The sequence below is a fragment of the Centroberyx gerrardi genome, chromosome 10, assembly GCF_048128805.1.
Source record: "Centroberyx gerrardi isolate f3 chromosome 10, fCenGer3.hap1.cur.20231027, whole genome shotgun sequence".
In the NCBI taxonomy this organism is placed as follows: domain Eukaryota; kingdom Metazoa; phylum Chordata; class Actinopteri; order Beryciformes; family Berycidae; genus Centroberyx; species Centroberyx gerrardi.
The window spans coordinates 3,958,994-3,968,433 of record NC_136006.1 but is presented as its reverse complement, the minus strand read 5'-3'; the positions used below and the strand labels follow the sequence as shown (position 1 = coordinate 3,968,433).

Below are 9,440 nucleotides of genomic sequence, written 5' to 3'. Positions count from 1 at the left end.
AACTAACAGAGACAAAGACTTGATTTCAAATCCTAAATCTGTGTTTGCAGGGTCAAGAAACGCAAAATAAATCAATTTAACTTAAAATCTACATGATAGGAATGATGTGTTTGGGTGTAACAGCAAGTTGGAGAATTTCTGTCCAGTTGCCCCCCTAGTTTTTGAAAGTAAACACACCCACCCAGTCGGTCAGTTGTCCTACAGTGAGGTACACTGTAGCTGTAGCTTAGGTAAATGTGTCATGCGTCATGACTGTATAGAAAAAAAAATACTTTGGAAATTCCTCTTGAAAAGTCGTGTTATTCTTGGCACTTGGGGAGCATTCCTCCACCTGCCTGCCGCTCTGCAAACCGCTTTCCTGTGCGACAAGAACACTCAGCTTCTATACTGCGCTCACTTCCAGACTAGGAAAACACATGGGCACTAGTCACACCCCCCCCCCCCCCCCCCCCCCCTCCTCCACACACACACACACACACACACACACACTGCAGACTGTACAGTCAAACCTAGGCATGTTGATAGAAACAGCGTCAAGCTGCGTCAAGACAGATATATTTAGCCAAGACCAGAAGTTAGGTGACTTGCCTTCAAAATAAAAAACAAAAAAATAGTGGGGTGTACAGAACAACAAAAAATTAAACACTCAGTATAATATATACTCAGTATATTAGATCAAACATGAAGTGAAACTATAAGTGTAAAATAGATCCTAAAACAGCTTAAACCAGGTAGCCTACACAAGTACACACATCAAAAACAGAAATGTGTAGTTATGTGAAGATTTATGCAGTTATCACTTTTATTATTGTGATACATCATTGAACATAACCATGATTGAATAATGATAAATAACATTGCACATGCAAACTTACTTGGCCGATGAAACTGATTCAACGATAAATCACGGTCCATGTTAGGCTATTTCCTTTTTCCTCATATTTTTCATTCTTCATTTTCGCTTTGGTACTTGGCATCTACTGACCTAAAAAAAACCTACAGCTCATGTTTCAACAGTAAGGATTTTATTTTGAAAATCAAGAGCGGAACTCGTGTGTTTTATTCCGGCTAGCTTGACAGCGGTAGAAGCAGATGAGGCGGATTGAGTCCGGGCGCTCAGACCAAACAGCGGGCAGAGAGAGAGGAGGAGAGCCGGTCTGTGCGCGCGGTTCACCGGACAGCCTCTCCCACTCCGCCGCCTCCTCACACACTGTCTCTACTTTTACTTTTATTTTTCCGCCACGATGGATTCTCTTCTGCTTCTGCCCTTCTTTTCTCTGGACACCGTCGCAGGATAACTTTGGGAGATATATTGATCTGATGGGAATATAGGTGCGCTCGGCCCCGTGGATCTATCGCAGCCTTGATGGAAAGCATGTCACCGCAGCAGGGAACTATGGGACAGAACCGGTCCGACTCTCTGACGGGAGAGAGCAAGGCGCTTCCCGAGAACAAAAAGGTATTCCTCTTGCTTTTCTGGATGGATATGTGAATCTCTGGGACTTTTAATGGTGATGGACTTGCTTTGGACACGCGTGCGCTCCGTCCTGCTGTGCGCGTCTTTGCACTGAGAGCAGCATGAACTGGTGCGCTCTTGAAAGGAAAAATCACTATAATATTCCTATAATATTCCTATAGGGTCTTATAGTGTGTCTGTGGTAGGCATAAGTGAGTTTATAGTGACCTTATTGTAGTTAATGGTATTTTTATTTACCATGGTGCCACTATCATATTCCTATAATATTAATATAAAGACTTACAGTATAGTGTGTCTGTGTTTCTCAATAGCGAGTTTATAGGCTTTATAGACTTAATAGAACTAATATATAAGTTAATATATAGCTCATCTCCTGCTATCTCAATAATGTTCCTTTTGCTGTGGTAATTGTAGCCTATAGTATAGTAAAACAAAATATTATAGGGTTTCTGTAGTTGTTTTTCGCAACGTTTCTGCAAATCTGCAGTTGTATGGGATGTTCCAAGTCGAAGCAAATTATTGATTAGATAATGATAAAGCTGGTATTGCATCGACATGTTGCATTATTTCATGCCTTGAATAGGAAAGGCTTCTGAGCCAGTGTGTCATCTGGGATCCCAGTGTGATCCTGCTCCGCTGTCTGTCTGCCAGGGACGAGCGTTGCTTTTTTTTTTGGCAATTTTGACTTTTCATGCAGATTGTCTTATTAGAGCATTATCCTACGATCGGGACGCTTATATACCTGATAATCAATACACAACCTATAGATTACAGTGAGTTTAACCATCCGAAAACTGCTTGGAATAACCGAAAGCGCACAGGAATACAGTCGTGCCATAAAGCATTGGCTTGGATTTCAGTGCTGTCAAGAGGAAAATACGCTAGACAGTTTATGGCTGAACTGATTTATATGACATTTTATAATAGCCCAATTTAACTATATTTATTAAAACACATAGCCTAAGCCTTTGTTTGCGCAGAGAGAGCAGGAGCTGTTTGTTAACCAAGAAAAAAAAACCCGCAAACCCCCCCTCAGTATCTCCTGCTCAGGTTGGACTGATTTCAGGTTCGTTTGTTTTGTTCTGCATGAAACAAAACGTGACCGAGCGGAGAAGTCCGAGAGGGAAGCAGATAATGTGCTGATAGCGGTGATGGTCTAATCAGACAGACAGGAGTCACCGACCACATACCGAGAAATGATCCGCTCAGTCAGTTACAAACCCCCTCTGGTTCCTCTTTAACCCGTTTTCATTTCCAAGAGGTCTTCCCTGATGATCTGTCAAAGCATAACACATTAAGTTTGATTAATGTGAATCTCTCTCTCTCTTTCGCCTCTGACTGTCCTGTAAATGCAGTCTACATTACCAGAAATCTGTTTTTTAGTTTTCTAAGCGCAGGGTGCAGACTGATAGGGCAGATGATGCTCAGATTAGTGTGAAATCACCCAACAGTTGATCAGTGAGGTGGTGAACTTCTGGTGAACAGCGCCCTCCTTCAGCTGTTGTTTTGAACGTGTAACTGCATCCTCCAACAGAGAAGGAGAAGGTGCGCACAGTCTGTCATATTGTGCAATAAGCAGTGATGTAATGGTACATATAAAAGGGAAGTAACATCTAACCTAAAGTGGGCGGCCATCATAAAGCAAACAGTCAATATGAGCAAAAATCTGTTGTATTTTGAGAATAAGTGGCTTTTCCTCTTAAAATACCATATATTCATATAATTTACATCTGTTTGATGCTATTTACAATAATGTATATGATTAATTTATGTGATTTATGCTTTATGTCAGCCTGAAAAGGTGGGTGAACTGACTTTAGGTGGGTTTACCTTCCACTACAGACCTGGCAACCGGCTTGTCATTTCATCAGGTTTATTGACTGTTCAGTTGAAGTTACTTGAAGCTAATTGTTGCACAATAACTGCAGACCAACCTGCATGTCGCCCATTTTGCTGATAGGCTTTATACATAGGATAGATGGGATATAGGTCAAATTTTGTCTCATAATCTACAGATCTAGATATTGCAGAATTCCCCCTTTCTGCACGTTAGCTCCGTCCCCAAGAGGAATTGTTGGGGAAGTTTTGCTCTCTTTTTGGTTGTTGGACGTTGCAGAGAAACTAGAGCTTTGCTTTATAACATCGGCTACTCATTTGGTTCTAGTGTGCAGCATTCAGGAGTGAATCAGATCAATGCAGGATAAATGCATGAACTTCTGGAACGGTTAGCACTTTAACTGGACTTTACCATAGACTGAGAATGTCCACATGCTTTCCTTTACTCTGGAATTTGTCTTTGGATGTTTGTTTCCATCAGAGAGTTCATATTTCATCCTGAGCTGGCTTTGAAATGCAGCTGATCTGTTGAGATGATGGCTGGTAATTCATGAATATGTTTATAATATAAACATACTGGTGTGTTTGAAGTCAGTAGCAGCGGTCAGCATAGTTGCAGATATCAGCGCTCGTTTTCCTCCTCCATTCATTCTTGTCTTTCAGTATGAAAAACAAACTTCCACAGAGCGAGAGAATCCATCACAGGAAACACGAAGCCAAACTTTCTGTTTTCTCCTTATTTCACCGAGCCGAGTTGAGTGTTTTCATCTCAACCGTCAAAACACTTTACAGTCACATCCATGGCTTTTTATTTAGGGCAGGGGCAGCAGTTTGTTTCAAGCGAGGTTTGACACCGTAAACGACGAAAAACGAGTAAATGTTAAAAAATCGAATTACATACAGTTGCAAAATGACTGGGGGGAATGTACACTAGACATTACAGTAGTAAATGAACTATAACTCTAAATAACACCGGTGTTCGATCTATATTCTGACTATCTAAGTTAACTCTTCTATAACTTGCAGTCAAAGCTCATGCAGTAGTTTTATAGGAGGTTTAATCTGACTAGAGGTGGAGTAAAGGTTCAATGATTGCCAGCCGCTGCACTGCAATTGCGTCTTTCATCCGGCGCGGTGTCCCAAGATGCAGTTCATGTTACACTTTATGATGCGGGGGTCGTACGACTGTATGCAGTTCCTCCTTCAGCACTGATTCAGTTTAAATGATGCAGCAGAGGAATGTGTTTACCCGCAGGCTGGGGCAAAACGAGGCGATGAAGCAACGCCTTATTTGATTTCTGTCACTAATTTTTATTTTTTATTTTTTTACAGCCTCCCCCGGATTGAATGACTGTACTGTATGTTAAGAGGCCAAGATAGAGTGGGACAGTTTTTTTTATGGCTCACATGGTTTTGGTATGTCGTAAATAGATTAGGTTTAAATGGAATACCTGCGGTGGCCGTAGGGATTCCTGTCATACCGCAGTGAGGGAGTTCACTATTTATCCTGTTACAGTGAGGAGATATGAGGGATCATAAACCCCTGGATGACATATTTCTCCCTCTCTCTCTCTCTCTCTCTCTCTCTCTCTCTCTCTCTCTCTCTCTGTCACTTGTTTTCTGTTACTCTTTAATCATTTAGTGCGCTCCCTCTTCTCCTTCTCTAACTTTGTCACTTCATCTCTGTCTTTCAGTCATCCTCCCTTACTTTCTCTCCCCCTCTCTCTCTCCTCTCTCTCTCTCACAAACACACACACACACACCAGAGGTGGGGACTCGAGTCACATGACTTGGACTCGAGTCACAGTTTTAATTGCTTGAGACTTGACTTGATGCATGAAGAGAAGACTTGAGACTTGACTTGACTTGGGTTCTGGTGACTTGGGACTTGACTCTGACTTGTACTTTGATGACTTGAAAAGGTTTCTAAAGTCTTGACTTGAGATCTTGTGTTTGTGTAAATGACTTAGATTGAAAGTGATGAGATTTGTTCCAGCGGACGACTGAATTTAAATTCTGTTTTCTGAATTTGTATGGAATGATTGAATTTATTGAAGTTGAAACTGATTATAGAAATCAAACTCATGATGCTCTTACCAAGTTTTTATCCTATTAAAACCATATTGCATTGAAAAGTCCTAGATATTTAGTTTTCTTTAAGATATTAAATTGATACTGGACTCTTGATTTGTTCTGACTTGACTTGGTAATCTACATTTAGACTTGGTACTTGACTTGAGACTTGTGCTTCAAGACTGAGACTGACTTTGGACTCAGGTAAAGTTGACTTGGTCACACATCTGACACACACACACACACACACACACACACACACACACTGGAGTTTTGTGTTGACACAAGTCTGGTCTCTCTATCTCCCTGTGTGTTGTGATGAAGCCTCCAGGAAAGTTGACTGTCTGAGTTGAAGCCATTTTGCCTCCTTCCCCATAAGCATTACAGGTAATTCGACTTGGGATGCCAAATGGTGCGACCCTCAACCTTCAGCTTGTGTTGTGTTGACCCGTCTCCTCTCTCTCTCCTGGTCTCTGTAGAAAATGAAGACCTTGGCCCAGAGACGGCAGTCAGCTCCCTCCCTGGTCATCAGCAAAGCACTTACCAAATCCAGAAGCACGTCCAGGTATGATCACACACACACACACACACACACAGCCTGGTTTCCTAATAGAGTGCTATTGTAGTACTGAGATCATTCTTGGCCTGTCGTTCCTCAGTGGAGCAATGATTTCTCTCAGTAGATGGTTTTACAGATGCAGAAAGTCCTGTTGTGTTGGAGCAGAGTCTCACCCCCCGCTGTAGGAAGTGTTTACTGCATGCTTACTGAACTTCTGCCTCACTTTTGCTCAATCCCCAAGAGGAACTGTTTGGAAAAATCAAGTTTTGCTTGCTTTTCAGCAGCTGGAGAGAGTGCTGTGATAACCAGTTGGTGGACAGGCAGCAGAGTTTTGTGTTGCAAAGTGCTAATTTGGTTCTACGGTGTAACGTTCGAGAAAGAATTGCCTGCAGTGCGAATGCAGGATAAATGCATTAAGAGGGACTTCTACAGTAGCTAAGATTGTAGAAGAAGAAAAGCCAGAGCAATCAATTGACACCAAAACTCTGTGAGCACTATTTCTAGTTTCCTCCGTGTTCGGTAGCAAGGTTTTGGTCTGCTTCTTATATCCTCCTTGTATCCTTAAAAGTTCTTTCAGAAGTTCTTTCAAAACCTTTCAGAGATTGAGAGAGACCGGTTCATGCATCCATCGAGACTCGTAGACTTTTCATTTTGTTTTTCACTGCATGATGTCAGCGGTTTGGCTCAGGGACACGAGGCGGCGGCGGCAGCTCAGAGGTTAGAGGAGCAAACTCGAGGCTGGAAGGTTGCAGGTTTAAATCACCAGAACAACTCACTGTGGAGGATTTGTGCTTTTTGAGGTGTGAAGAAACAGCACACTGCTCAACTCTCCCAGGATCAATACAGGTAAAAATAAACACTTTCTACCTGCGTGAGACAAAGTCAGCTGTCAATCATTGCAAAAAAAACACTAAGAGGTAAGAGTTTTTTGTAAGATACGGACAATTCTCTTGAACTAGGAGGTCATTCTATCGTTCATGGCCTGGAGGAGGCTGCCATGCTTCCTTCTCCCAGAGCTATCAGACATTTCATCACCCTCATATCGCACAAATCCCCTTCCTCTTCCTCCAGCACGGTCGGAAAAAAGCCATTAAAGACACCCCAGGGGAGAATTTATTTACTAGTCTTTCTTCTCCAGAGTCTCATGTGTTCAGCTTTTTGCCAGTGCAGCGTTTCTGGATTTCAAAAGAAAACACATCGCTGTGTTCAGACTGAATGTGTTTCGTGGGCTCCGAGGTCGAGAAACCTGCTCAGCTCATAAAACGAGCTTGAAAGATACAAAAGTTGGAGTTCCTACACTCTAAAACCAGGGTTTCATCAGTTTTTTTTAAGCAAATAAGCTTATCATAGGGTCCCTCTGTAGAAAAAAACATTGCTAAAAGGTTCCTTGGAGAACCTTCATATGGCAGAGGTTCATGAACCTTTATGAAGGAGTTCCTCAAGGAACGATCTGGGGTTCTCTAATGGATGCAAGCTGAAAAACCCCTTAAAAGTTCCTCTAAGCTCTTTTAGTATTTCCAGTGTAGGTTTTCATGCCATCGTATTGTCTCAAATGAGTGTGTGTGTGTGTCGCTGAAACCTGATGCGGTGCGACAGTCTGACATGTTTATGATGTGTGTGTGTGTGTGTGTGTGTGTGTGTGTGCGCTAGCGGCAGGTTTTAGTGTCTAGCTGTTTGCCTTGGGAGATCAGGCTGAACTGTGAAACTGGAACACTTAGGCTGGTGTTGAACGAAACACTCTGCACTGTTTAATGGGTCAGTGCTCTCGGGGCAGAGAGAGTGTGTGCGTGTGTGTGTGTGTGTGTGTGTGTGTGTGTGTGTGTGAGTGTGTGTGTGTGTGTAGGAGAGAGTGAGAAAGACTTCTGTGTTTGTGTCTTTATCTGCAAACGTGCATATTCTCTGTTTGTGGGGATGCAAAGTGAGTGTGTGTGTGTGTGTGTGTGTGTGTGTGTGAGAGAGAGAGAGACAGAGAGAGAGAGAGAGAGAGAGATAGATAGAAAGAGAGAGACAGAGAGAGAGAGATAGAGAGAGAGAGATACAGGCAAACCAAGCAAGAGAGGATAGAAAAACAGAGAAAGAGAGAGAAAGTGAGAGAGACAAAAAGAGAGAGAGAGAGAGAGATACAGGCAAAACTGAGAGGATAGAAAGACATAAAGAGAAAGAAAGAGAGAGAATGAGAGAGAGAGAGAGAGAGAAAGTGAGAGACAAAAAGAGAGAGAGAGAGAGAGAGTGAGTCAGACTCGTTGCAGCCGCCCTCTTGAATGACTGAGACACTAAGCTTGACCGAGTGTGTGTGTGTGTGTGTGTGTGTGTCTGTGTGTGTGTGTGTGTGTGTGTCTGTGTGTGTGTGTGTCTACAAATTCTCAGGAGGGAAGGAGCCAGAGCTTGACACTCTCAGCTGTCACCCTTAACCTTTGACCTCTCATCAGGAGGTGTAGGGGCCAGCGGGGGTCACCTGGGGTCAACACCTTCTCTGTGTGTGTGTGCGTGTGTGTGTGAGTGTGTGTGTGAGTGTGTGTGATATTGTGAGCATGGAGGGGGTTCATTAATGTCCGGATGTGTGTGTGTGTGTGTGTACCAGGGGGGATGTGAAATTATTGGAGAGAGTAGTCATGTGAGGCTCAGTGGGTAAAGGTGAAAGGTCACGGCCGATGGGTGTGTGTGTGTGTGTGTGTGTGTGTGTGGGGGGGGTTACCGGATGACATCTCTCTCCTTCCGAATCTTCTCTCCATCTCTTTCATGTTTTCTACACTAAAAGTAGCAATACCATAATGGAAAAATACTCCATTTATAGTAAAAGTTCTGCATTCAAAAGTTTACTCAAGTAAAAGTATAAAAGTATTATCAGTAAAATGACTGAAGTATGAAAAGTAAAAGTCCTCATTCTGTCAGAGTTAAATTATTGAAGCATTAACCTGTAAGAAGTATTTTAATGTTGTCGGTCTAACTGCTCCATATACCGTTGGGGAGTTTAAACTCTAACAATGCGACATATTTTATGAACTTATCGTATGTTTTGCTTGTAAAACTTTATTCTGCAAAGTAACTAGTAACTCCAGCCGGCAGATAAATGTAGTGGAGGAAAAAGTACAAGATTTCCCTCTGAAATGTAGTGGAGGAAAAGTAGAATAATAATAATAATAATAATAAACTTTATTTATATAGCACTTTTCTTAACAATGTTACAAAGTGCTTCACAAAAGGATAAAATACAATAAAACAATAATAATGCAAAAATTCAACAGAAAGTCTGAAGTAAAGTGGCAGTAGACTATCTCAAAATTGTACAGTACTTGAGTAAATGTACTTAGTTACTTCCCACCTCTGATTTTACATGCAGCTTTAAAATTGATTTAATTCAACAGGTAGAAGACATGTTCCAAATGGACTGATGATTCCCAAAATTGCATTTTATTAGTTGCTTTTTCTCCAACTTCTGCAGTAGCCATGAAGCTACAGTAGTTAGCGACCTATCTTGCTCTATGCTGTTTTTCA

At 42.0% G+C, this 9,440-nt stretch overlaps 1 protein-coding gene across 1 annotated transcript in view; it reads left to right on the top strand.

The window, feature by feature from the left end:
• The first annotated feature begins 1,150 nt into the window (after nt 1–1,150).
• Nucleotides 1,151–9,440, top strand: part of LOC139912128 (rho GTPase-activating protein 20-like) — a 45,456-nt gene continuing 37,166 nt past the window's right edge. The window contains exons 1-2 of the mRNA XM_071899833.2: nt 1,151–1,459; nt 5,866–5,951. Coding sequence (XP_071755934.2) covers nt 1,367–1,459; nt 5,866–5,951 — 179 coding nt within the window. The 5' untranslated portion in view covers nt 1,151–1,366. The remainder of the gene's footprint in view (nt 1,460–5,865; nt 5,952–9,440) is intronic.